The sequence below is a fragment of the Dermacentor variabilis genome, chromosome 1, assembly GCF_050947875.1.
Source record: "Dermacentor variabilis isolate Ectoservices chromosome 1, ASM5094787v1, whole genome shotgun sequence".
NCBI lineage: Eukaryota > Metazoa > Arthropoda > Arachnida > Ixodida > Ixodidae > Dermacentor > Dermacentor variabilis.
The window spans coordinates 220,533,007-220,559,458 of record NC_134568.1 but is presented as its reverse complement, the minus strand read 5'-3'; the positions used below and the strand labels follow the sequence as shown (position 1 = coordinate 220,559,458).

At 41.8% G+C, this 26,452-nt stretch overlaps 1 protein-coding gene across 2 annotated transcripts; it reads left to right on the top strand.

Moving 5' to 3' along the window:
* The first annotated feature begins 4,689 nt into the window (after nucleotides 1-4,689).
* On the top strand, nucleotides 4,690-25,526 carry LOC142557527 (uncharacterized). 2 transcript variants are annotated; one of them, XR_012822781.1, is made up of 5 exons: nucleotides 4,690-5,132; nucleotides 8,426-8,626; nucleotides 9,253-9,384; nucleotides 24,598-24,676; nucleotides 25,441-25,526. XR_012822781.1 is itself a non-coding variant. In XM_075669448.1 (4 exons), the coding sequence occupies exons 1-4, from the start codon at nucleotides 5,007-5,009 to the stop codon at nucleotides 15,852-15,854; spliced, it is 540 nt and encodes a 179-aa protein (XP_075525563.1). In that variant the 5' UTR covers nucleotides 4,691-5,006; the 3' UTR covers nucleotides 15,855-22,365. The 2 variants fall into 2 exon arrangements, 1 of the variants encoding a protein (XP_075525563.1); XM_075669448.1 differs by lacking the exons at nucleotides 24,598-24,676; nucleotides 25,441-25,526 and adding an exon at nucleotides 15,774-22,365 and having other exon boundaries at nucleotides 4,691-5,132.
* The last annotated feature ends 926 nt before the right edge of the window (nucleotides 25,527-26,452 follow it).

The window sequence follows — 26,452 nt, the reverse complement described above, 5'->3', positions numbered from 1 at the left end:
TTGGTTGCCATCGAGTCCTGTGGTACCCCTGATTTTAAGCAAACAGCCGCACTTCCAAAAGTGAGTCCTGGAACTATTACACCTTTCCACATACTGTTAGATACGGGACCTTTTCCTGAGCCTCCTTCGAGTTCACCAGACCACATCGAATCGCGTCACAGCTAATTAAGGAGCGCAGAAGCACATCTACCACGTTCCCGAGGCGCGGCACGTGCAAACGAGTTGGCGTCCCCCACCTCGTGCGCCGCAGGTGGAGCTATTCACTGCTTGACTCTTCCCGAAAGTGTAGCGAGAGCCTGGCACTGTTCCATGTAACGTGGGTCCCGAGGCAAGACGGCTGTAATGCACCGTGAAGCCCTGGCAGCAATCCCCCCATCCGCCTTTGTGAAGGCAGTTGCAGACCGGGAAGGCAATACCGCAGACGAATAATCCCTCGGACAATTGGAGCCCAAGGAGTGACCCTCTGAGCCGAATGTGACGTACACTCGCACGGGCGCCTACCATTGGCCGAAAGTGACGACACCTGAGCGGGCACGCTGATTGGCCAAAAATGACGCCACCTGAGCGGGCTCGCCGATTGGCCGAACGTGACATGACTTCGAGACACCGAAGGGCCCGTGAAAAGCCAGAGACAGGGAGTAGCAACAGATCATTCCTTCACTTATCTCTTTCGGGCTTCTTGCCACGGGCCGCAGCGTCCGAGTTGCTGCCGTCCCGTAATGACTTTACGACTGTTAATTTCTTTGTACTCTCACTGTAAATAATATAAATAAACCTCCAGTTTTAATCTCAAAGTCCTCCTCAACCTCGGCCAACTCCCGCACCCAACGGCAAGGTCCAAGAATCTGGGAGACAGCAATTGGGATTGTCCTCCAGATCCAACAACTGGTGGCAGCGGTGGAATGAACCTTCGTCCAATCAGATCCAACAATACCCCGGAGCACCTCGTACTTTTCGTATCCCCATAGTTCTGTGCTCCATTATGGCTGCATTTCTCTTCCCCTTCACTGTTGTTTTTTCCTGTGTTTCCATATATCTATTGCCTTCGTTTATCCATATACCAAGGTATTCATATTCTGTTACCCGAGGCATATCCTGGCCCTGTATTGCCACTGTCTGTTCACTGTTTTCATTGAATACGATAACGCCTGATTTTCAAACACTACATTTCAAACCTAAATTGTTGCCCTCCTGTCCACAGATATTAGCCAGACGTTGCAAATCATTTTGCTTGTTAGCTAGCAACACAATGTCGTCCGCATAAAATAAACCTGGAAGCTGCGGCTTTACTGCTGTACCCACCTGTTTGTATGAGAGATTAAGCCCGATATTACTTACTTCTAGCGCCCTCTCCATCCTCACCATGTACATCACAAACAGCAGTTGGGATAAAGGGCACCCCTGCCTCAGTCCCTTGTTGATATATATCAACTTTCTCCTCGCTCCTCATCCCTTCCCATTCAACGCAAACGGCATTTTCTCGGTAAAACTCTTTCAAAATCTGCAGACAGTCGTCACCTAAGCCTTCCCTTCCAGAATATCCCACAGAATGTTGCAGTCTACGTTGTCATACGCACAAACTGGGATACATAGCGCAAGAATGACACAAGGACGAAGCAGGAACACGGGACGAGCGCTAGAAGTCATACGCTCCAGTAATGTCTAAAAAAGGCTCCATATAACGGTGTCCTTTCAACTTTTTTATATTTCAGTAAACTGAGTAAGAACAAATAAGTTATCATCCAGACGCCTGCCTATTCAAAAGCCATCCTGAAGTTCTCCCAAAACGCCATTATTATCTGCCCATGCTTGCAGCTTTAATTTGATTGCCTGCATTGCTAACCTGTATATTACCGATGTAATGGTGAACGGTCTATACGAGTGAATCCTATCTTTCACCCCCTTGCCTTTATAAATTAAATTCATTCTACTTTGTCGCCAACTGTCTGGTATTCGTCTATCTTTAAAACATTTTTTCTACTGCTTTTGACCGAAAATGCGCCACGATTCGCCAGAACGGCTTCAGCATGTGTGCTCCGGCAGTGGCCGGTGAACAACGAGCGGATCCGTTCCACGGAAAATATGCGAATCCCACGCATTGTGGGAATAGATTTTAGTGAAGCTTAATATGCTGTTTGCTTTCATTGACGATAATTAGCAGCGATGATGGCGAATGGATAATTTGTTTACCGTTTAGTCCAATACGAGAGTGGTGATTTGATGTGAAAAGTTACAGATTTGACGTTACATTATACCTATCATTAATGCACGCCTGTACGAGCATGCCGCTTCACTAAAAGGAAACACGTACAGTCATCTAGCTGCCCGCTGTAACAAGTGTAGTTGCACCCCGATCCTTAAGAAGTGCGAAGTAATTCAAAGATATAGTGAACAGCGCGCACGGGAAATCTTTGAGGCCTTTTGCATATTCACTAGTGGCGACGCATGCGTCTGTTCTGCGTCCCTCACGCTATCAACAGAAGAACATGATTATCTCCGTGGCTAACGCTTATCCTTCTTTTTCTTTCATGTCACCTTCAATGATGTCTTTATATGCTGCTTCTACAAATGAAGCATTTGATTGCTAGTCAGCGCTCTGTCCTGCGCCCTTTATTCGCTCGTCCTGTATCGCGCTGTTTCCGTTCTATTGCAATGATGAACCAACCAGCCCCTTTGAACACACTGCTAACGTTCATCTACCCGCTTTGCCAAGCGCAGAGCTAGTCATGTCCCTTTTCTGTTTAAGAAGTCATTTAGCCCACCTGCTACTACGACAAGGTTGCGTCCGTGGGCATTTTCCGCGAGCTTTGCTTTTGCTCGATTCATGACAGAACCCAGTGTCCACCCTGGAATTGTCCATACCGCCACTGTTATATCGCTTTTCACCCTTTCCACAATTGCTTGTGAGCACCTAGCCAGGTGCGAGTCGCCGGCGGTAATCACCCTTTAACTCTCTTCTACTACCGAGGCCTCTCCCTGCTTCCCTTTTTCATCCTTTCCCGCGTGATTCGGACTTGACAAGGGACATTGACCCCTTGTCAAGTCCGACGTCATAGACGTCGGGTTTTGGACACTCTCTGTTGCCATCGCAATAAAACAGCGTCTGTGGTGAATTACCTTGAGCCTGTCAGTACAGCTAGTCACACATTTGTTACCATGTATGTTAAAAACAAGGCGGTCACACGTCGCTTACGGCGCCTGCAGCACGCAGTACGTTGCTGCTTTTTTATGTGGTGGCCTCAAGGTATGTGCCCCTCTTTCCAGCTACCCCATTCCCACGTTGCACGCATTTCACGTGCTTTGCTAACACTCCCTCTCTTGTCACGTCGGGAGATTATGTTCCATTGTCACGACCATTCTCGTTCATAATGGCGGCACTGCCCTGTTCAGCGTTTCCTCGGCTGCTTAATGTGTTTTTTCCACTACCTTCTGTACATCACGCTCCATATTTAGCTCATTTTTGACCTCTTCGACTTGTTTCACAACTTCATGCTGGAAATGCTCAATTTTCTTTAGCCTAGCATCAACATCACAGTGTCTGCCGATTGACTCAATTTACTCTCCATTCTTATCCTTCCCCTCGTCTACCTTAAGGGAACCCCCCCCCCCCGCGCACTGCACGCTTTACCGACTTTCTTGCCATGCGTTGGTCTTAGCTTTGTCTAATGAAAACACCGAAGTTTTCAGAGCGCGCGCCTTCTAGCAAAGGACTATACGCACAGAATCTAAATCCTTAAAATCCCGCAAAGTGATTATCGCTAATGTTTTAGAAGCAATAAATGCCGCACAAACTTAAGGTATGACACGTGTTCGCATGTGTTCAACCACGCGGCCACGCTTTCACTGTCCTACCAAAGCAATATTCCCGATACCACTGCACACACAATAAAATCACTATAAGAAAAAAAAACTCTATAACAGCTAATAGCCTTGCGACTTCCAGACTACTATTTAAAGGGTTTAACGTTCCACACGGTTGCACGTGGTAAAACAGGTGGCGCGAAATAACGCTCTGCAAAACCAAATATACACGAAACACACCCGCGCACACGAAAAGAAAAAAAATAGAGAGAAAAAAGGAAAGAAGAAAACTAGCCATTTGTCATTTAAAGGCAAAAAAATTCAGGAAAATAGAAAGGAAAGGAAACTGAAAGCATGCGCAAAAAACTTATGTTTTCGTTGCCGCCACAGAGCCCTGGAAGAACACGTCCGACCGCCACACACATCACCGTAGGGTTGTGCCCTCTGGATTTAAAATGCGAATCTTAAAGGCTATGTCTTTGGTTGTTGAATGTGGCGGAAGCGAATTTGGGAGCCAAAACACGTCACAGACGTCGGGTTTTGCACACTGTCTATTGCGATAGCAATAAAACAGTGTCTGTGGTGAATTACCTCGAGCCCGTCAGCACAGCTAGTCACACATTTGTTACCATTTATGTTCAAAACAAGGCGGTCACACGTCGCCACGCACGTCGCTTACGGCGCCTGCAGTACGCAAAATCATGGCCTTCGAGACTTGGTTTTGTTTACGCGCCGTGGGTTTGCTTAATCTGAGAAAGCTGAAAGAATTTTTTAAGGCTAATTTACGTTTCGTACTTTAAACTGATACCTATGTAAAATTTTACGACATTGTGCTTTCAATGGTAAGCACGTCGCCTTTCAATATAACGTCTTGTTACCGTTGTTTTATTTTAACGTCTTCGATTTATTTTCGCTTTGTTGAGCGTCCTATCTATGGTCGTATGTCGTAGACGGCCTCGTTGCATCGCCTGCCGATTGCGCAACATAATAATTTGATAATGTGTCGTTACGTGATCAATATAAATAGAAATTTGACGCTCCTTCAGCCAAAACTGCGACTGATCTTGATGTCTTCCACTTGTGCATACGAAGCGTGTTCGCGGCGAAACGCTTTGCTGTGTTGGTTCGGCGTGGGCTGGCATGTGGAGCAGGCATGAATCATGCTTACGTTTGCAAGTTAGAAAGTGTAGAGCGTAGTGACCGTTATGGACAGCAGCAACAAGCCACTACTTCCCATCTCATCGAACGGGAATGCAACATTGCAGTCCATGTTGGGGCTGAACTACCGCTACTGCTTCAGCCTGATTGGAGTGCTTAAACTTATAGAAATGGTAATCATTATTGCTCTTATCGCTCACCTGACCTTCAAGTATATGCAGTCGATACTGGGTTATGAACGTAAGGAAAGTATTTTCACGCTTGTTTCCGCCTTCAGCATATAACCGCGCAGCCGTTTCTTTCCTCGTTTAACTATTTTCGTTACGAGTGGAGCCTGTTGTATGTTAACAATCTTGAACTGTGTTCCTGGTGGACCTGATCCTACAAACTATTTTTCAACTCATCGTGATTGGGTGAGAGAGCTTGCCTATCCCAGTTTAATTAAGGCACGTTGAGGTGCAAAACGAGAATATTTTATTGCTTTATTTACATGGCGAACACGTTTCGTAAATTTTATATTCCGGTCACTCGGCATATTTTCGAAAGTGCCCTTGTGACACCAGTATACCTCTGTTTCGAAGCGCACTGAGTATAACTATTCCGAAAGACGCGATACGAAGCTCGTTATCATGATCTTGCTTTCTTTTCTTTATATATATATATATATATATATATATATATATATATATATATATATATATATATATAGTCATATCATAAGAAGCCAACAAACACTGACACCAAGGACAACATAGGGGAAATTACTTGTGTTTAATAAATGAAATAAAGAAACGATAAATTAATGGAAATTAAAGTGGATAAAAAAACAACTTATCACAGGTGGGACCGAACCCACAATCTTCGCTTTTGGTTTGGTTCCCACCTGCGGCAAGTTGTTTTTTCATCCACTTTAATTTCCATTAATTTATCGTTTCTTTATTTCATTTATTAAGCACAACTAATTTCCCCTATGTTGTCCTTGGTGTCAGTGTTTGTTGGCTTCTTATGAGTAAAAAAATTGAGCCCCACGGTTAACCCCATTTCTTCTCGTTTATATATATATATATATATATATATATATATATATATATATATATATATATATATATATATATATATATATATATATATATTACAGTTGCATACTACTGAATTAAGATGCTTGGTCAGCACGCTTTAATTATGCGTTTAATTTGTGCACGATACGTACTTGGTGCTGGTAGTATGCCACCAATATCTCGTGTACGGCCACTTCTCACTTTAGCTTTTAGGCATGCCATTACGGTTTGTACAAGTGGCTGTAGTCATTCGGAATTTTCCCGTCTAATGGATTCCTCTTCCACATCTCATGTTTGTGACACTATTCTACCAAGACCAAATTAATCTCATGAATATTGTTGTTTTTATGCAGAATTGAAAGACTGATCCAAAAACAATAGGAAGTGCATGCAAGAGCTTATAAGAAGTGGTAGTTAAGCAAGGTCTGAGCCTTACCCTAACAAAGGGATCCTGGCTGGTCAGTAAATCCACTCATTGGAACATGGGCAGTGAGCTGAAGCTTGTCCTATGCAAGCCACTTTAGTTGGCGACAATGTAATAATGCTGTGATAGATACATTGGTGTCCAACTCTGAATTTGCGTAGACGTGCTAGTCAGTTTACTCTTTTCCTTGATATTACAGCAGAGGCGGACTTCTTTGAATATTGGCTTCCCTCAGGAACTATTGTTTTGGAGCATGGTGGTACATAGGGCAGCTGCATTGTAGTTTTATGGTCAAAGCTTGTACTGACTTTATTAGGTTGTCGCTGGGTATGCTACTTACAAGTTGCCATTTTCTAGTTTGGTTCGCAATTGCTTGTGCAGTGTGTCTCCCTTTCGTCTCTTGCAAGTGAGATCCTTTGTGCCAGTAACTTCATGGCTCTCTCTTCTATTTTGCCATCTATTCAAACAAAATCTTGTATACTAAGTGGGCAGATGAACATAACAGGACTTGCATTTCCAAATACCGCTAAAATGACTGCCATGCTCACTCTTCTAAGCTCACTAATTATTGTAGCATATGAATAGAAGTGCAGTTATAATTACAGGTGACCGGTTACCACTAAAGCCACAAGTGGTAATTTTCACTTCTACTCTTTTTTTGGGTTTATGTGTACATGAATAGTGCAAATGTATTATTACCACAAATAAGTTTGTACTTTCACAGTCCTAACTTGATAAGTAAGCATCATAGATCTTGGCAAAATATAAAGGAGCTTTAGTGGCACCTTATGTACAATGCATAGTACAAAGCTATGACCCATGATAATCTAACCTGCAACTGCTCTTTGCAGCCATCCATTTATCTCTCTTGTGCAGATGAGTACAGTACAGAGTGCAGAAGCTCTAACTATTGACTGTGATATTGTAAAGAGTGCAATAGTTCGGTATAGAATTATATTGTTTAAATAGAAGTGTACAGTAAATAGTCAATTATGACTCATGTTGTTATCGTGCAGCAAATGTAGCCACACACTTGTGCAAGTATTTTAACTCCTGTGTCATTGGCTCCTCTAATATGCATTTCTTATCAGGAACACATCTGTTGCAGTGGGTAGCTTGTGAAAAAACTACTACTGCACATGTGTGAAGTGTAAAAGTGCATTTTTGGTGCTACCTGCTTGTTTAGAAGATGCATGTGTCGGTGCGTTGTGCTTCTACTGTGTTTACCTGGTTTTACTGGTTCTACTGGTTTTGTTGGTGCATGCCAACACGTAAGCAATGCTTTTCACCGGAAGTGAATCTAATACTTATGCACAAGGCTCCATTTCGTGTATGTATAGTTTCACTTCCAAAGCCACAACTAGCAGAACCCTGAGCTTGCTTCCAGCACAAAAGTGCTACAATTGACATTATGCTTGTTACATTCTCCTGTTATTCTTACTGTGTTCTGCTTACCTTCGCCACTTGTATGTTTGGTTGGCAAATAAAGATTAGAGGTAATGAACACTTTCCTGGAAAGAACAACCGCGTTACTCATAGGTTGCTTTTCTTTGGATGTTAGCAAGTAATAGTTCAGATATTTCAATGACATTTACTTTTCCACTGCTCTCTATTTTCCATTCTTTTAGGAGCTTAAGCAAGAAAATAAATTCTTTCTTTAAACTACATGTCTGCACAAATTATACTTTCTGACAAAAAACTGCAGTAGAGAGTCACTGCAAATAAGCATTGTGCCTTGTGCCCTCTCACTCCTCTACTTTGAAGTAAAATGATGCGAGAGAAAAAAATTATTTCAAGGAGCTTTGTTCATTTTGCCAAAACATGCAAATATTTACTGTAAACGAATCGAGCCAAAAATGTGTGGCCTGCCCCTGAGTGTCACTTGGCCTTCATAAAGAAAATAAAAGAGGGAGAACATGTTCATGCCCAAGTAATGGTTCTAAATAAAAGATTATTGATTGCCTCGGTCCTCTTTCAATTGCAGGCACTGAACGTGTTGTGCATACAGCTAATGCTGGAGTACTGCAACCCATCTTACAGGGGTGTCTCTTGGGGCTTCTTGGGCACAACAGATGAGACACTGTTCATCTTGGGCAATTTCAGTGCACTCATGATGAATGGTCTCTTGTTCCTCTGCTGCGTTCTCTCAGGTGCTACAGCGCTGGCTCTGTCAAAATCCCTTTTAGTAAGTGTTCTCTTTTAAATTTACTTTTGTCTTCTTCTATCGTCATTTTGTGTATGTGTGATGGTTACTTCTTTCATAAATTTGGCTTTCAGGTTGGTGCTATTATTTTTAGCCTTGGCTGTGTATACCTTACAAATCTAACAAAGTGATGCATTTTGGTGACCAGTTTATGTGCAGAGCCAACAGAGGAGTCTCATTTGCATTGCCTTGAAATGCAAATTAAAATAACTTTTATTTGAACAACTCTTTGGCATTGTAGTGACATGTTACATGGCATTAACAGCATTGAAGAAGGTTCATAATAAGATGTGTCATCTTTATTAACTTCTCAACCTTGAAAATAAAAAGTTAATAACATGCACAAGCAGTCGCCTCCTATGGTGTGTCAGGTTAGATACACTCAAGCAAAATGCCACAACCTCCTTGTAAGAGGGCTTGATTTTGGTGATGATAATTCTCTGCTGGCTATTTATGGTTCTGCCCAGAGTAATAACCTTTTACACAATGGCAAGTGAGTTGAAATAGTGGTTTAAACAAGCATTTCTGAATTTCACTGCTACTAGCTAGCTGTGCTGTCTTCAAAAAGCTTGCTGCTGCATGCTTATTGACAAGTGTCCCTTTTTTAGGATGTGATGGGAAACCTGGCACACTTCCTTATCTGCATTGGGAGCAGCTTAGTTTTGCTGTCATCAGGAGTGAACCACCAACCAAGCTCTAGGTACAAGGAGTACATATTTCAAGGAAAAGTGACTGTCTCGGTAGGTGAACGTATCAAACTTTTACTACCAAATATCTTTATACTATAATGTGAGGTAGCTATTGTTGTTATGGAATGAATAGTAACTCTAGTTAATCTGAGCAGAGAATGATGTATTCATGGCAGATTACACTTTTTTTTCCGTATATGCCGTTGCATTGCTTATTACGAATTTACAGCTGTGTTCTTCGAAAGAATATACATGGCATACTTGATGGAAATCAGCTAATATCATCAATACAGTCACATTTACTGTGAGCTCTAGTTATGAGCTAAAAACTGGGCTTAGTGTGCCTATTTGTTCATCTGTTTGCAGTAATAACTGGCTGTGCCAATGTGGTGAAAGTCATTACATCAGACGTGTGTTGCTCAGAGCCGAGGGGATTCCCCGAGCTGCGCAGAATAATGCACAGTAGATGAAGAAGGTCAGAACAGGGCTCTAGAATGTTGGTTGTGAGTAATCACTTTGTGAACCCTGGGAGCAGACTAAGCTCTTCGAAAACTCTAGGCAGAAGAAGGCAGTAGCAGAAACTCAATAAAAAGTGGCAGTTATCAGCTAAGAAATTGATGTCTTTACCTGGAGGACTTCCTTAAAATTTGCAGGAGTACCTTGCAGCTTGGAGATTTGAGAGATTTTCGAGTATGTATAAGTGGCTATGACCTCACATGCTTTGTGTACTTATTGTCAGTTTCAGACAGCAGTTAGCAGTAATTAGTTTAGGGAAGCAAATACTCACTAGGGTCTGAGGAATCTTTAAATCTGTGAAGTAATGATTTTATGTGATGGCAATGATGATGACAGTATGGAACTGTTAAAGGAGTGGTAATAATTCAAATCATAATTTAATAATAATGATATTCAAATAATACAACTTTTGTTGCTAATCATGGAGCAAGACTACCCGCCACGGTGGCTTAATGGCTATGGTGTTGCGCTGCTAAGCACGAGGTCACGGGATCAAATCCCTGCCATGGCCGCTGCATTACGATGGGGGCGAAATGCAAGAACGGCCATGTCCCTTGCATTAGGGGCACTATAAAGATCCCCTGGTGGTCAAAATTGATCCGGAGTTCCCCCGCTACAGTGTGCCTTATAATCAAATTGTGGTTTTGGCAGGTAAAACCCCAGAATATAATATATGTGGAGCAAGACTCTCGAACCTTTTTGGCCAAGGGACCACATTCTTGAGACTGACAAGTGGTAGCGTTACAAGGTCTGTGCATGCAACATGAAAGACGGGACTCACATTTGTCGTTTCTTACACTCAGGACAGATTTTATAGCATTTTTGCAAGTTTTCTCAACATGATCTTCTCAATTTGCTGTTCATAATATTCTTATGTGACAATTTTATAAGAGGGAGTAGCATTATAACAATGAACACCATCATGACAATGAACAGGAAAGGCAGTGAGATAAACCACGGCCATTGGGATGTGGAGGAAATGACCTTGTTGCTTAATATTGTTAATCACAGTGCTGTCCGAGAATTTTGCGATGGTTTGACAGATGAGCATCGTAAAGATGGCAGGAAACTTCTGGATGATTGCTGTACTCATTTGTCTGAGAAGCCAAGTCAGTGGGACTTTTCATTGCCAGCAATACCTACATGTGATGGTATCCAATGACAGAATAGGGATATACTGCAAAATGCAATTATGAAAACCGCGTTGGCAATGCAACACACTGCAGGCCTGTCATTCAAAGAATCTGTAGTAAATAAGGGAGCACATGTAGTGCAACAGTGGAGTTCCCTGTGAAGTGCCATATGTGGCTCATCACAAGAATGGCAGAGAAGCTTACTGCAGTCTCGTGGACTAGAATTGCTTATTAATAAAGTTAAATCTACAGCAGTTGTGGGAATTAACATTAGGTAAACACAGATGTGTGTGAGACAAGGTTATACATTTTTGTACTTGTTGGACTTTGCTGATTATAACAGGCTTCATTAAGCAGTAATTAAGACTTAAACCCCCTGTTGCAATATACCTCATGGTGCTTAGGAACATTGAGATATTTATGGAGAGACATGAAGCTCAACACTAATGTAGTGAGTTCGATGTAATATTGAGCAGCCCACTCATTCTCGTTATAACTTTGTACTGTATAAATGTTATAATTCGTTCAAACTTATTACTATAACTGAGTGTAAGTAGCCTGCTCCCAAGCATGTCTTAGCTGATGCTGCTTATAATTTCTATATTTCACACACTTACTGTTACAAGCTGGATGCGGCTTTTCCTTGTTGCATCTGCCGTTAACCACCCTCATGCTGGTCTGCTTAAAGGCACAGGAGTCCACTGCAGTAATTGAGAACACAACCGTGCCATCACTTTCTTATGACAGCTTTACTTCTTACAAGCACTTATTATACATTGGGGTCACACCATGCCAGCTGGAAGCAGGCTGGGCACCTTCATGATGGCTGCTGCCATCCATAGACTGGATTTGATGCACAGACACAAGTTTGGAGGGGCCAGTCATAGAGAACATATAATTTCTAAACATACACTTGATTTTATTTTAACAAATTTTTCAGTTGAGTGGTTTCAGTTTGAGTGTCTTAAGTTGTCATAGTTAAGACTGCTGTTAATTACTGTTAATTGTTGCTGTTAATTATATGGCCGGAGAAAACTGTCAGTTTTACTAATTGACATCTGCTTTCCAAGCCCAGTGCATGTGTAATCATCTGGTCTGCTCATCACAGCAGCCTTTTCAGTGTGATACCATCTGTGCAGGCACTCTGTGGTTTCATGCTACCATGAACTGCATTGTGTGTAACAGTTTCAGAAGCTGAGATCATATTGTAAAGGAAAGGCTTGCTATTTAATTATTGATTGTTTGCAGGTTTCATGTTACGATTCATGTCCCTGTGATTGCTTGTACACGATTTGAAGCAACAAAACATGAGAAGTTTGATCTACGTGCTTCTTTGGTAGCAGCCAAACATAAGTGTGCAAACTCGTGGTTTTGGCAGCTAGTCGTGTCTGTCAAACTGTGACGAAGCTTTACCGATGGACCACTACACATGAACTAGAAGATCAAATTATTACCATAGAAAAAGAAAGTGATATGCTGGTAGAAACATTCAGTTAATGAGAACAGTATGTAATTCTGTTGTTTAAAAGAGGTTATTCATGTCAAGCTAACTTTTCATTATTCTTCTTAAAGCAGTGAATGATCACTGAGTGATATTAAAAGGTGTGCACATTTTGTGACTGCACCCCACCAAGATAGTTAAGAAAAGTGTGACCATTACCCAAGTGCATACATGTTCCTTAAGGCACTTAAAGGGACCCTGAAACGATTTTGACAATTTTCTACAAACGTACTGAGTCGTTAGAGTAGGTCCTTCTGATCATTAATTGACACATCTAATTGCTCTGTGTAAAGCATGTAATTTATTATAAGGTTTTAAAAATGCACATTGCTGCCGATCGCAGCACACTGCGTAGTGGAATTTTAAGCCGCCCCTGCCCATATGACGGAAATCACCCATATGACGTCAGTGGGGCGAGCTATCCGATTGGCTGACCAGGGCGCGTGATCGATAATTTTTCCAACTTTATGGTAAACAAATGATGTTCGTAATAGTTGAAATGTTAGTTAATTTGTTTTTATAAGAAGAAAGTAACATAAAGGGAATGCACAAGAACAATTTTTCAGTACACTTAAGCACTTCCGGCACACAGCAAGTGTCATCTGCTTGTGTTACAACATGCTCCGTCTTTGACAAGAGCTCCGCCGTCAGTGTCGGTCATCTTTTCGTGAGCGCTATGATTCGACTTTGTTGCGTTGTGGACTGTAAATGTAGCGACTGGCAATGTGTCAAGCTTTGACATCGTGTCCCTCTGCAAGCCAGTAGACGAACGGACTGGCTGCAGCGCATCGGACTGCGCTATCTGATCGGTGCCAGGATTTGCGCGATTGTGGCCGTCACTTTACACCGGAAGATTACTAACGCAATAGCGTTTCGCGAATCTGGTATTAGGGTAAACGCAAGCGAAAAGGGGACAGGGCCTGGTCGTGTCCCTTTGCGTGTCGTTTCAGGGGATGAACAGAAGCGCAAATGTGAATGGTCTGCACGTTGCAGCCACCTGGTGGCATAGAGCTCAACCAAACACAGTAGCAGTAACAAAATGTATTCTTCTTTGCTGCTGGTGTAAATGTTTCGCAGGAGTGTAATCGTTAACACATTGTTTTTGTAAATGTTTTACACTTGGTTAGAGCAATATTAGCTCTTTCTTTGGCTGGTTAAGCTCTGTGCCAACGGGTGGCTGGACCGTGGAGACTGATCAGGCAGCTCACGTACGTCTACGCTTTAAGTTCCTTCATCAGCTTGAGTTTATGCTTCCACCGTTCAGTCGAAACGTTCCGCTAGTGCGTGGCTAACGGAATACCAGACACGTTCAGCGCTGCGACAGAATGCTCGCAACGCACGCTGCTAGCGGAGAGGTTTTGCGCGGGCGGGGGAGGGCTCCAAGACAACCGGAAGTGGACGATGTGACGCCGCATCGTGACGCAGAACCAGTGAAGGCGGAGCTTAGCCTTGTTGGCTTGGCAAACGAGTTGAGGAAAAGCATGGCTAAGGAGTAGGGTAACTTGTAATGGCTTGTAGCTCCATTAATACATAACACTTCACTTAAATTGTGGTGCGAATGTTCTACTTAAGTTGTACCCTACGCGTCTACAAAATTTGTCCGAACCGTTTCAGGGGCCCTTTAAGACTTCTCTCCAGATATAGTGATGACCAGTTATAATAATCAAATTGGGCTCTCAGATTTTGTGAATATTAATATATGTGTGCTCCTTTGCATAAATGTAGGACTGAAACCAGGACATTTCAGTCTTTTAAAGCAATCTTGAGGAAGTCTATGGCTTGCTGGGGATGAGTTGATAAAGTACTGCTACATGTGCCAAAAAACTACTGGTAGCTTTATCGTCTTAGATAGCATGAAAAATTTCCAATTACAAGCTTGTCTGTTTGTAGGTCTGACCCACTGCATTAAGTTCTTGTTGGCTTGCATACCCACTTTATGTATAATTGTTGTTTCGTAGGTAAAAGGCTCTGCAGTAATACAGCTGCTGGGATGAAAGTATGCTTTCATCCTTTTAGTGCGTGTTCTGACGTTGTTCAGCGGTCGGATGAAAGGTTTTGCACTTGCACTATATGCAGTTGTACAAGACTGGTCAAGCTTCATAATTCTTTCAACCTTATCCTTTTGTTCACTTTTCCCACCTCTGCCGCAGTTTTGCCAGTTCCTCCAAAGAAATTTTTCATTTATGTTGTCACACCACATATCAGCAGTGGACTTGACTGCATCAACCGCTGGAAAATGCATTCCTTTAAGGCTGCTTTTATTCATTGCTGTAAACATGATAGCCTGACAGTGAGGGACCACGTGGTTAAGCCAGGTGCAGTAATACTTCAAAGCTACATGCTTTGATTGACTGCATGAGACGGCATGTTGTGTAGCAGAGTGCATTTGTCCTGGAGGATAATTCTACATTCAAGATCAAAATGCTTGAGTATTACTTGGCATTGTTTGTCAGGCCTCTCTGGGGGTATTTTACCATCAGGAGCATCCAAGAAGGTTCTAGATCCCATGGCTTTTCCTTCAGATGCTTGCAATTACAACTTCATGGAATTGGAAATTTACATTTTCATTGTTTCAGCTGTTTGGCTTCTGGGTCAAAATGGTGCACCCTAGCAACTCAGCTCTTCACCATTGTGCATTGCAGAGTGGAGTCCTGCTGTGTATTTTTCTCTCTCTCTATTATTTTTTTTTTCTCCGTAAATTTCACATAGCCCTTTCAAGTTAATTTTATGTGTACCTCACACAAACCTTTCAGGAACAGCTAGCAAGTCATGTAATCTGTGACATAGTCATCACCCCTGAAGCTCACCGTCTTGATTAAAATTTACTCGCCCTGTCATGGGGAAGTACCTCACAGGCAGTTGAAACCTGGCAGGAAGAATCAAAGAGACTAACTCTTGTTCAGGACAATAATTCACCATTCTGCAGTGATTCCTGTATGTTTAGGTGCAAAACATTTAATCCAGTCCTCATAGCGAGAGCATTCAGTATCATGCATGAAAGTGAACAACTGAAAACTTGACTACAATTGATTCCTTTAAGATACGTTCAAATTTTCTCTTATCACAATAAAACAGCAGAGGACATCATGATAAAAGTGAAGTGCAGTATTGTATCAGTGGTTATGCTACACATACTAGCTTGACCATTAATCCTCGTTGGAGTCATGAGTTGTGCTACACATTTCATGTGGCAGGGCTGTGCGAGGAAGCTGCATTAATATGCTCAGCAGGGATTTTAGAGACTGAAATATAATAGTGTGATACTGATGTGTAATGCTGCTGTCTTCCAGGTTCTGGGCATAGTGAACTCTCTGCTGTACCTGTGCAGTGTGTTAGCCGCCTACTGGACTTGCAAGGCCAGCAGATACTAACTACTGAATCCCACAGCAGTAACACGTCTGGAGTTGGCGTGCCTTTTTATGGCCATGTGTGAGAGAACCGATCACGAGTCCAACTTGCCAATGTGCCAAAGGCAGAAAGAAGCTGTGCAGACTGGATGGACTCCTGGTTTTTAACTCTGCTGACCTTTAGGTGCCAGCAAGCAAGTGCACCTGCAGGATGACGCTATGCATCAGTTTTTGTGATGTTGAGCATGCTTGGCACACATTTAGCGCCATTTTTAGCACAGAAAGATTTTGTTGGTGTGTATGAAAGCAGCCTCTCAGGTGTATTTTCAGATGACTACTTATCTTTGATACATGAAAGGCAGACTACTAAAAGCACAAATAACTAGTCTTAATTTTTGTCGTTATGTTATTTACTGTTTTACTTCTACATTCAGGAATTGTTGATGTTTCTACTCTAAGTGCAATTTCTACTCTAAGTACTCTAAGTGTTTCTACTCTAAGTACTCATGGTAGCCATTTGAGAGCGATCTTCTCAAGACGCAGGGCACCTCATCTCATGATGGTAAGCAGCATCAACAAACACTTTGAAAAAGAAGCAGACAGGATGAATGCTGGCTAAAATGTAAATTTATTACATGGAAAAAAATAAGCACTCTGAAAAAGCATGATATTATTAAGCCCATTATAAAATGATTGAGACTGAAAGCAAGAAAAAGGCAGGAGGAGAAAAAAAAGCACCAAGCCTTGGTACTACTGCAAAAGCCAAGTCATAGGAGGAAGGCAATGCTTAAAGGGACACTAATGTCAAGTTCCAATAGCCTGTTTAAAGCAGGTGCCCAACTTGGCAGGTTAGCTCCTCTCTTGAGCGTAGAGTAATGGCTCGAAATTCATGATTAGAATACAATTGCTAGTACTGGTGGTGGTAGTAGTAGTAGTAGTAGTAGTAGTAGTATTATAAGTAGCAGTAGTAGTAGTAGTAGTACTACTACTAGAAGTAGTAGTAAGGGGTTCTATAATTGAAATGAGAAACATTTCACCGACGATTACAATACTCTAGTGCGAATTTTGAGTGCAGCTGTTTAGGTGTTTTGAATTCGTGAAATATTGTGGCAAAGAATTTGATTCTGAACGACAGGCTGCTCTCGGCAGTGGTGCTGAGCCTCTGCTCGGGCAGCTCGTTCAGCAGCAGCGGCAGATGAAGCATTTCCACCGGTTGTGTTGGTCATTGTTCAGAAAGAAATCATAAACGGAGGAATGCCGGAATGCGTGGTTCACACGGAACGCATTCTCTAGCGGCAACAGAACCACAAGCGAAGAAGCATATGTGCAGTGGGTCCGAAGCCCATGCTAGTGCTTTGTTTCCACGCTTGCCGCATGCCTGGTTGCCGCCAGCACTCTGCTTTCCCTCACCCTTTCACCATACCCTCCTCCTCTTTTCTCCTCACACCTATTCACTCTCGCCGCTTTTCTCACCCCCCCCCCCCCGCTGCACGCTACATTCTCTCTCATCTTTCAATGTGCTCATTCACTTTGTTACAAGTGACGCCGACGCTCACCACAGGAATGGGCGCCTAAGAGCTGCACTCTAAAATGAGGTGCAGTAACTGCCTTTAATACAGAGGAAAGCTTAGTTGCACCATTGTGTTACCACCAGAGCTAGTCCTCGTCTGCTCCACCTGTTATGGCTGAGCAGTCTTGACGGCTTCGCAGAGTGCTCTCCGCATGATGGCTGTTCTCAATCTACCATAGGAACCCACAGCTGGCAATCTCAATCTGCCACAGAAACAGTCTTCTCCAAAAAGAGCATCAACTGATGCTCTAAATGTTATACAATTCACCATTGAAATTTGCTGCTAAGGTAAATATGTCTAGCTAGAGGGGTAGACTATGTCGCTGAAAATCTTTAGCTAGCATTTGACTTGTGCCAGATGGTGACTTAGTTGCCCAGAAGTTCACATTTGAAGATGGGGATGTTTATGACTCAAGTTAACTTACATTATTCATGGGTTGGCACACCAATCAGTGTGTAGCAGGAAAACATAGACAACCTCGGAAAGTTCGGACCTCATGAAGTTGACCTCAATGTTATTATGCCCTCAACCTCACAAAGTGATGGAAGAGTTGAAGTGCAGTTGGTGGCATCTAGAAATTTTGTGAGGTTGACAATTTTTATATCAACCTCATACGTGAGCTTGAGGTTGAGTGAAGTTTGAGATTGAACAAGTGAGAGTTTTGAGGTAAAATATTTCTGTAGTTGCTGAGGTACATATTTATGCTTCATTCATCAGCGGTATCTTGTAGACGTTCCTCTGATGCTACATCTTTAGAAACATGTCTACATTTAGGTGTTGGTTAGTTATCCCTTTCAGATGCTATGTACACAGTTGTGTACATTGTGAACTCGCAGCCTTTTCCTCCGAGCGTGTTGCAGATTCAGTCAGTTTCACGGTTCCAGCTGTATTCTCCACTGTTCGTCGTTAAACAGTTTACTGCATCATTTAATGAATGCGGATTAAACAAACATGTGAAGTATTCTGCATGGCAGTATGCGTACGGTGCCGCCAGATAAGCTCTTAGAAATTTTTGCAAAATCAGCATTGTCTATAGCTACAGTATCAGGCTTCTAAAATATCCGCTGATACAATGATCATGAGAGTGTGTCAAGACGAAATTACAACACCCACATGCACTGGGCGTCCTCTCCATGCCGGAATTTGAGTATGGTCACAAACGTGTACAAAGTGTCATGGTGGAAGACTCTGAACGCTCTACGCAAAGCAGCGCTCAGCACGGAGCAGGGCAGCACTCGGCTAGCTAATGAACTGCTGGTACATCTCTGCAGCATTTGTTGTGCTGCCTTCATCCTCATTTTGTGAGAAAAATCTTGACAAGCTCTGGGGAAAAAATGGGTTCAGAAACTTCTCAGATGTCGACTCAAGTGACGACAAGGGGAGTAATGTTGCTGGAGTTTATTTATTAAGTTCCACTTGCATTGAATACGTGGATGAAGAGAATGTGCAAGGTGTAAAATTTACAGGCATCTTTAGTACTGCTGAAAATTGTGAATAAAACTATAATTGAAAGATATTGCCATCTCTTCACCACCAACACTGTGCTGGGTGCACAGCACAAAAGCTTACCCCAATGCCACACACTTCTTTGCGTACATGCCTAACTTCATCTTGAAAGTTACTTTTGAAGTGACAAATGCCTATAGCATTCGTACAAAATGTGCGAACGTGAGCAAGACTGGAGTGCTGTAGAGGTCTATTCAGGTGTGCGACTCTGTCTGACAGAAAATCAGAATTACTTCTACAGTTTCCATGCCTGAGATACATTGCTGAATTTTGTAACCGCCATGAAGCTTTGTACGCAATTGTGTACATAACTGTAAAGCATAAACTATGGTAGTTTCTTGTTTGCCACTTACCTGTATAGTTTCACTGAGCCCTACTTAGGTGGGTGGCTAATTGTAAAAAAACAAATTGTTTTTTCTCTACAAATGGCAAGCGGCATCTGAAAGAATTAAGCTATAAGATGCCTTGACTTAGTATGTTTTGCAGCCAAAATCTCCTACTGAACAAACTTTTTCATAAAACATTAAATTTATTTATCCGTATAAGAACTTTAAACTTCCTTTATCTGAGGCATCAGAACATATGTACATAAATTTATGTTTAGTAAGCACAAGGAACTACGTACATTTGACATTGTGTAGCCTGCCTTGAACTCTAAAAATGAGATAGAGCTTGAAGGCCTGACCTCAGCCCAAATAATGAGGTTGAGTAAGGTTGTCAAATCTAATTGGAGTTTTAATTCAAATCGAGCCTTGTGAGGTTGTCTGCCAACCTTTTTGCCAGGCGCTTCTGTTATCTGTTGATAAGTGACATGGTAGCACAAAGAGTTCGCTGCGCTCCTGCAAATAGCACTTGCAGGGCTGTATGAAGAAGTAGCACTGGTGTGTCCTTCCATAAAAAAAAAAAAAGTATGTAAAATTGACCAAAACCAGATTGTCTTTAATGTTCAAAATACTCTGTGATTTTCTTTTTGTCATCATTGCCTGGCTACTCTTTTCAAATTGTTGTCAGGATAGTATGCATCAGCAGCAATTAGTTCTGCACTACTGAAGTGGTGACATTATTCCTTTCTGATGTTTGCATGTTTCTGTCATTCAAGGAAGCTCTGTCATTGGTGATAATAGTGACACATTTGTCATTTTAAAATAGTAATCTATCAGTGTAACCCTTTAATTGTCGCTTTTATTGTCCCTTTATTCTGACTAGTCCTGCACCCCTTTCAAGGAGTGCCATTTCAGACTGAGAATTAACTAATGCACGTGGTCCCGCCTTTCATTATATGAAGTGCTTTTGGCTGTCTCATGATTGCAATGGGCATGATGTCAGGAAAGCACAGGCACATCATGCAAAGGTGACCTAGAGTCACAGTTTCCACCATGCACACACACACTTGCTACAAATAAATTTAGTATAAGTCAGCACTTGTCCTGTCCCTTTATAAGTCTTTGTTCATGCTGCTCAACATTAGGCAGTCGAGCCCACTTATGATGAGCCTGAATATCGCATTGGATTCTTTGATATAGCAGAATACTTGCAGTGAGTGTACTTTCCAAAATGATTTAAGAAGTGTAGCAAAAGTATTTTGTAAGTGCAAATGAACAATGCCCTTTAGTGTTTTCAAATGAGGAGCCCAAAACCGCAGTTTTCATTTTGTAAGGTGGCAGACAAGAGTTCATATTTGATGGCCATGTTTCTGACAATTTGCTTCAGGAATGTAAATTCCTATGCCCTTCCCTTTGAGGCAGGTCAGCCTGTCTCTAACTATTATTTATGTTTTCTGACTGATAGTAATAATGAGAAGAAGAAGAAATAGAAAGATTGTCACGTATGTGATCACACTAGGCCCATAAAATCCAGTGGCACTAATAAAAATCTAAACAAATGGTACTTTTTGGACCAGTCACGGTTGCCTGTGTGAAGTGTATTCTTGTTAATTCCTTCTTGCAGTGATTTGTGAAGGACTTGGCATATAATCTGCCATATCAGTTCTGTTCGAAGTGCACTGAAGAACTGAGGGTATATAAAAGTCAAGCACTTTAGTGTATGCTTCAGTTAAACTAGTCTAGCATTTCAAGACATTGAAAGTGCTAAAAGGATCACTAAAGATGAAAACCAAGTACACCTTAAGTTGCTAACCACATGCCTGCAAGTTTTATAATAAGTTTTTATAAATTCTGTGAAAATGCGGCTAGAAGCAAGGCTGCCCTTGTGTCATGCAAGGTGTGATAACAAGCAAGTGAACAAAATACAAGAAGCATTGACATGCAGAATCCAGTGCATAGAGAAGAACGTTACTGTGTTAAGAAAGTGAAAGGGCTAGTATGTTTGTTGCAATAGAGAACAGCACCATAAGATGCACGCACATAGTTATAGTTACCCAGTTTTGTAGGTAATAGGATTTCGCAAGTGACATTGTTATAAGTGGGCTTCACTTTATATCATTACCAGCTTGTCCAATGTTCTGCTCACTTGGTTCAGATTGCTGAGGCAGATTTACAGATATTGCTTATTCATGTGAGTACGTGCCTAATTTGTGAATATTCATGTAATATTTGCTTGAAAATGTGACATACCTCGTGTTTTGCTTTTTTTACACTTTTGTTTTCCTTTTTGCAGTCATTTTTCAGTAACTTGCCCTGTGATTTTTGGAAATAATTCATCAGCTGTGTGATTCTTGCTCATTTTCTTTTTTGTGTGTGGCGCATGTGTATGTGTGATGCCATATATTAATCAAGCTTGCTTTCAAAGCATATTTACTTTGGTGCTGTCCCTGCTTCCATTTTTGATCTCTGAGACAGGCAGGATTTAGCCACGTCATACATTTGTATATAAATTTGAGGAGGAACGTTTTTAATAATGAATTTGTATTTATTATTTCCTCCTGTTAGGCAAATGGTGTAGCTCATCCATCCATCTGGGCAGGAATAATGTAAAACTATTCCAATCTGTTTGTATTCCAAATCTGCCATTAGCCCTCTGTGATGGCTCAGGTCCAGCCCACATGGGTAGGTGCCGTGGCCACAGGGGCTGGGCCCAAGCCATTGTAACCTATCACAGAGGGCTAATGGCAGATTTGGAATAACAGCAGATTGAAATGTTGTTCTGACCCTGATTGCGTGACCAAGCTCATGCGATACATACTACTTTTCACATCAGCAATTTACAAAGGTGTGACCTTTAAGCTTGAGTATACTAGAAAGAGGATTCTATCGTTGTGCTTAAAAACAACTAGAAAAAAATTCTGTACATATATTCTCTGAATTATTTTGTAAGCTTCCATAATAACTTGGTGTTTTTAATACTGAAATTAGGTGTATTGGAGGTTTTTGGTGTGATAGCTACACTGACCATGAAAAAAAACAAGAACATTCCTTATCTTGTGAATACTGAGCTCTTTTGGGCTGAGGTTTTTATTGTGCTTTTTAGTGTTCCAATAAAGATAATGTCTTTGTATGTTATTTACAAGTCTTGGACTCCATGATTATTTGTGTCAGTCCCACTCATGAGTGTTGCCGATTTTTACAAATAAAGGGTGTGGAGTGACAAATTTCTAACACACAGTAACAGGCACTGCCTGCAAGCGCTTGCCGTCTGTGGCAAGCACTCTTGCATGCTATGCAGCAAAGCTAATTCATCAGTGTGTTGCTGCAGGTAAAGGTGCAAAAGACCTCTGTGCTACCCATCTATCATGGGAGCCAAATTTGTCGGATGCCTTCCTGCTTTGCCACTTTCAGCTTTTGGACAAAATATCTGACTGTGTCACCAGTACCTTTACTTTCTGCATTTTGGATTATTTCACCTGTTGTGTAGGGTTTTCACTCGCATGAGAGCACATAGTCAATTTTAGACCGACCTATGGTTGAAGCTTGACTAGCAGTCCAATCTCTTACATTGTGAACACTGCCTGTGCAAGTGCCCTTACTCATTACTGTACAATATTGTGCAGCACTCCACATTACTTAACAGTACTCTACAGGAAATGAACAAAGCATGTGCAGGCTCCATTGCCAATTGTGCATGCACTAGACCAGCTTGCTTGCACAGAAAATCTGATCGAATGCAATAATAAAGTATGAGAAGGCTTCTGCATGCTCTCTGACCTGACAACCATTCCTTCACGAGCCGAAAAAATGCAGCAAGAAACGAACCAGGTTCCTGCTGCAATGTGTAAAAACAAATGCTCCCTACTGCTTTTCCACATAGCATGGGCAACAAATCTGCATAATATTTTTTTTTTTTGCATTTTCTTACAAAAGTTGGGAACAGGAGCCAGGTGCATATCTCTCATATATCAGATTTTTTTTACGCTTCAGTAATACTGAAAACAGCAAATTATGACTTTCATGTTCCTTAAGGTGCTTCTCAAAAGTTTTACATAAGAATTCTCAAAAAGTGTCTGAGAAATTAATACTGCTTTACATTAATTCATAACACCGCTGATCAGGCCTACTAAATATTGATATAAAATGTTAAAACATAAAAACACCAAAAATCAGCACATTTCTAGGAGGAAGGAAAGAGTTAAAGAAGGATGGTTGTTAATCAGTTGCAAGTCTGTTATGGAGTGCACATATTCTGGTACAATTGACTGCATCTTTACCACACTTTATTAGGCACTGCAGACATTAACCGCACTTTAGGCGGCATTTTGTCCACGGCTCTCTAGGAGTACACAAAGCCTCAACCATACATTTAGGCCGATCTAATGTAACGATTCCTTTCGCTCGATTCTGTACCCTTCTTATCTACCGCTCGCAACAAGCCGATCATGGTGGTTATGCAAGCAGAGCACTGCTAGGGATACTGACAAAGCGTGGAAAGCGATAGAGCCAGAATAGAGTTGCTACATTATCGCGGCGCTTGTCAGTCCACTTGCAGGAGTAGCCATGCCTGTGGAGACACATCAGCTGAGTTTCTGCTCTCTGTGCTACTGCTTTATCATTGTTTAAATATCTTTGCACATTCTGGGGCAAGCACGCAGTCTAAATGGTTAACATTTACCCGTAAAGTGACCAAAGAAATATGAGAGGATGAGGACACAAAGGCCCATGAAATATACAGCGCAAGCCCCAACTTTCAACTAAGTTTTTTTCCCGGAAACGGCATACATATATGTTCAAAATCCATCCAAAAGCATGAAGTTTCCAGATTTTTTCCCCCTTGCTGATAATTATTTACACGTGGCCTGCTAAGTAATCAACAGGTTCTACCAAATATCACTTTTGATGATGTGTGATGTTTTATGGCATAAGGGCCACTTATGGCCAAAGAGCGCGATGGCACATGGTAATATTAACGATGTACTACGGATGGTATGGACAAGGAATTCCTCATGGTAGATGTGACATGGCTGTAGAAGGGCTTAAGAAACTCGCTGTAAATGACGTAAAAGATATAGGTACTAAAATAATGACACTGATGTGGGCAATAGCAATTGGATTTTGTTGAAAACTTAATGCAACAAAACATAACAGTGACACTAAGCTTCAAGAGAGCCCTTGAATACAATGGGTGTTGTGTGCTAAAAATTACCTGATCAAATGATTTTCAGAGTGTCTGTTTCAGCTAAAACTCTAAGACTAATTTCAGGTTAAAAAGTGGTTCATTGCTAAGAAAAAATGCCGGGTGAAGAGGTATATTTTCGCGATATGCAGAAGGGAAATACCTTATCCTCTCTGCTTCTATTGCAGGACATTAAATAAGAACATGCAGGACTGTGAGATTTTTTGCTGTACTTACTACAAGTCGGAGGATGCCCCCCATCAAGAGGTAAGAATGAGTGTCGCAAGTGTGTCCTATTCTTAATTGGCAAAGGAGCACTTTGCTGTATCGTGATGTTTTCTCTGATATCCAGTGCCCTAATTTGGGTTTGATCAAGTGCAGTTTATTGGATATCTGAGTATTCCGCTGTTTCTGCCAGTGGATTTTCAGCTTGTGACGTAGGTATAGTTTAAGATCTGTGGCTGGGATGGGTATGTTTGTGTCGGTGTCGCTAAAAGCTACTGAGGTAGCTTTGTCGTCAGCAGCTTCATTGCCTTTTATGTCACTGCGGCCAGGTTCCCAGCATGGGATGATGACTTTTTTAGCACTATAAGCTGAGCATAGCAATGTATATAGTTCATTAAATATGTTTTTTTTATGTTTTCATAGATTCATTAGGGCTCGGACTACACTTAATGAGTCTGAGCGCAATAGCCCTAGTGAGATTCGTTTACTTGATGTGCTTGACTGCAGAGAGTATTGCATATGCTTCCGCTGTAAAAATACATGTATGTGGATTCAATGTACTGGATATTAAAAACAATGGTCCTAGAACACCAGAAGGAGACTTAAAAGCATCTGTGTAAAATTCAGCACAAGAATACTTCTCCTGCAGTTCAAGAAAATGTGAATGTATGTGCCTCAGGTGCTCGTTTTGATATTTCTGTGAAAGAGATGTTACACTCGATAGTCTGCCACTCCCAAGGTGGTAGAAGCCATGTAGGAGCCATTAGGACATTCTCTAAAAGTGAGGCGCCTGTTTCTTTGGACAGTGCTTCCAACCGGAGGGACAGAGGAGGTCTAGTGCCTGGGCAGTTACGGAACAGCCTGGCCGTGGACAGGTCGCGAATAACTGAATTGCATGGATGATGGAAATCTGATTTCTCCTTTAGGGCATAAAAAATATATGTCCTTTGGAGATGTAGAGACCATTAGTTGGATTCAACGAACAGGCTTTCTATGGGGCTAGTCCTGAACACACCAGTAACAATATGGATACCCAAGTGGTGGATGGAATCCAGCATCTTCAAAGCACTAGGCGTGGCAGAGTTATAGACAATGGCTCTGCAGTCAAGGCGTGACCGTATAAGACTTTTGTACAGGCTCAAGAGGCATATTCTGTCACTTCCCCAAGATGTGTGGGACAGGAGCTTCAGTAGATTCATTGTCTTCAAGCACTTCGTTTTCGAATATTTCAAGTGTGGGATAAAAGTTGGTTTAGAATCTAAAATGGGGGGGACGGAGGGGGAGGCCTAGAAATTTATGTTCATGGCTCACAGATAGCCATTCTCCATTAGGATCAATAATGGGCTCTGGTATTGCACCTCTCTTTTCCGAGAAGAGAATGCACATACTTTTTTGAGGGTTTAGTTTAAAACCGTTCTCGTCTGCCCACTTAGACAATCTATTCAGGCCAAGCTGCACTTGTCGCTTGCAGATACTAATATTACATGACTTGTAAGCTATTTGGAAATCATCCACTTATACAGAATTAAACATTATATGTGGTATAATAGTATGAAGCGAGTTCATTTTTACAACAAATAGAGTACAGCTCAGCGCTCCACCTCGTGGCACACCAGTCTCCCGAGTAAGTAGACGGGACAGGACGTTATCAATCCGAACACAAAATGTGCGCTTGGACAGATAATTTTGAATCACGTTTAGCAAGTTGCCTCGAACGCCCATTCCAGCTAGATCACAAAGGATTGCGAAATGCCAAGCAGTGCCATATGCCTTCTCTGTCTAAAAATACCGATAAGAAAAACTGTTTGTGCATAAAGG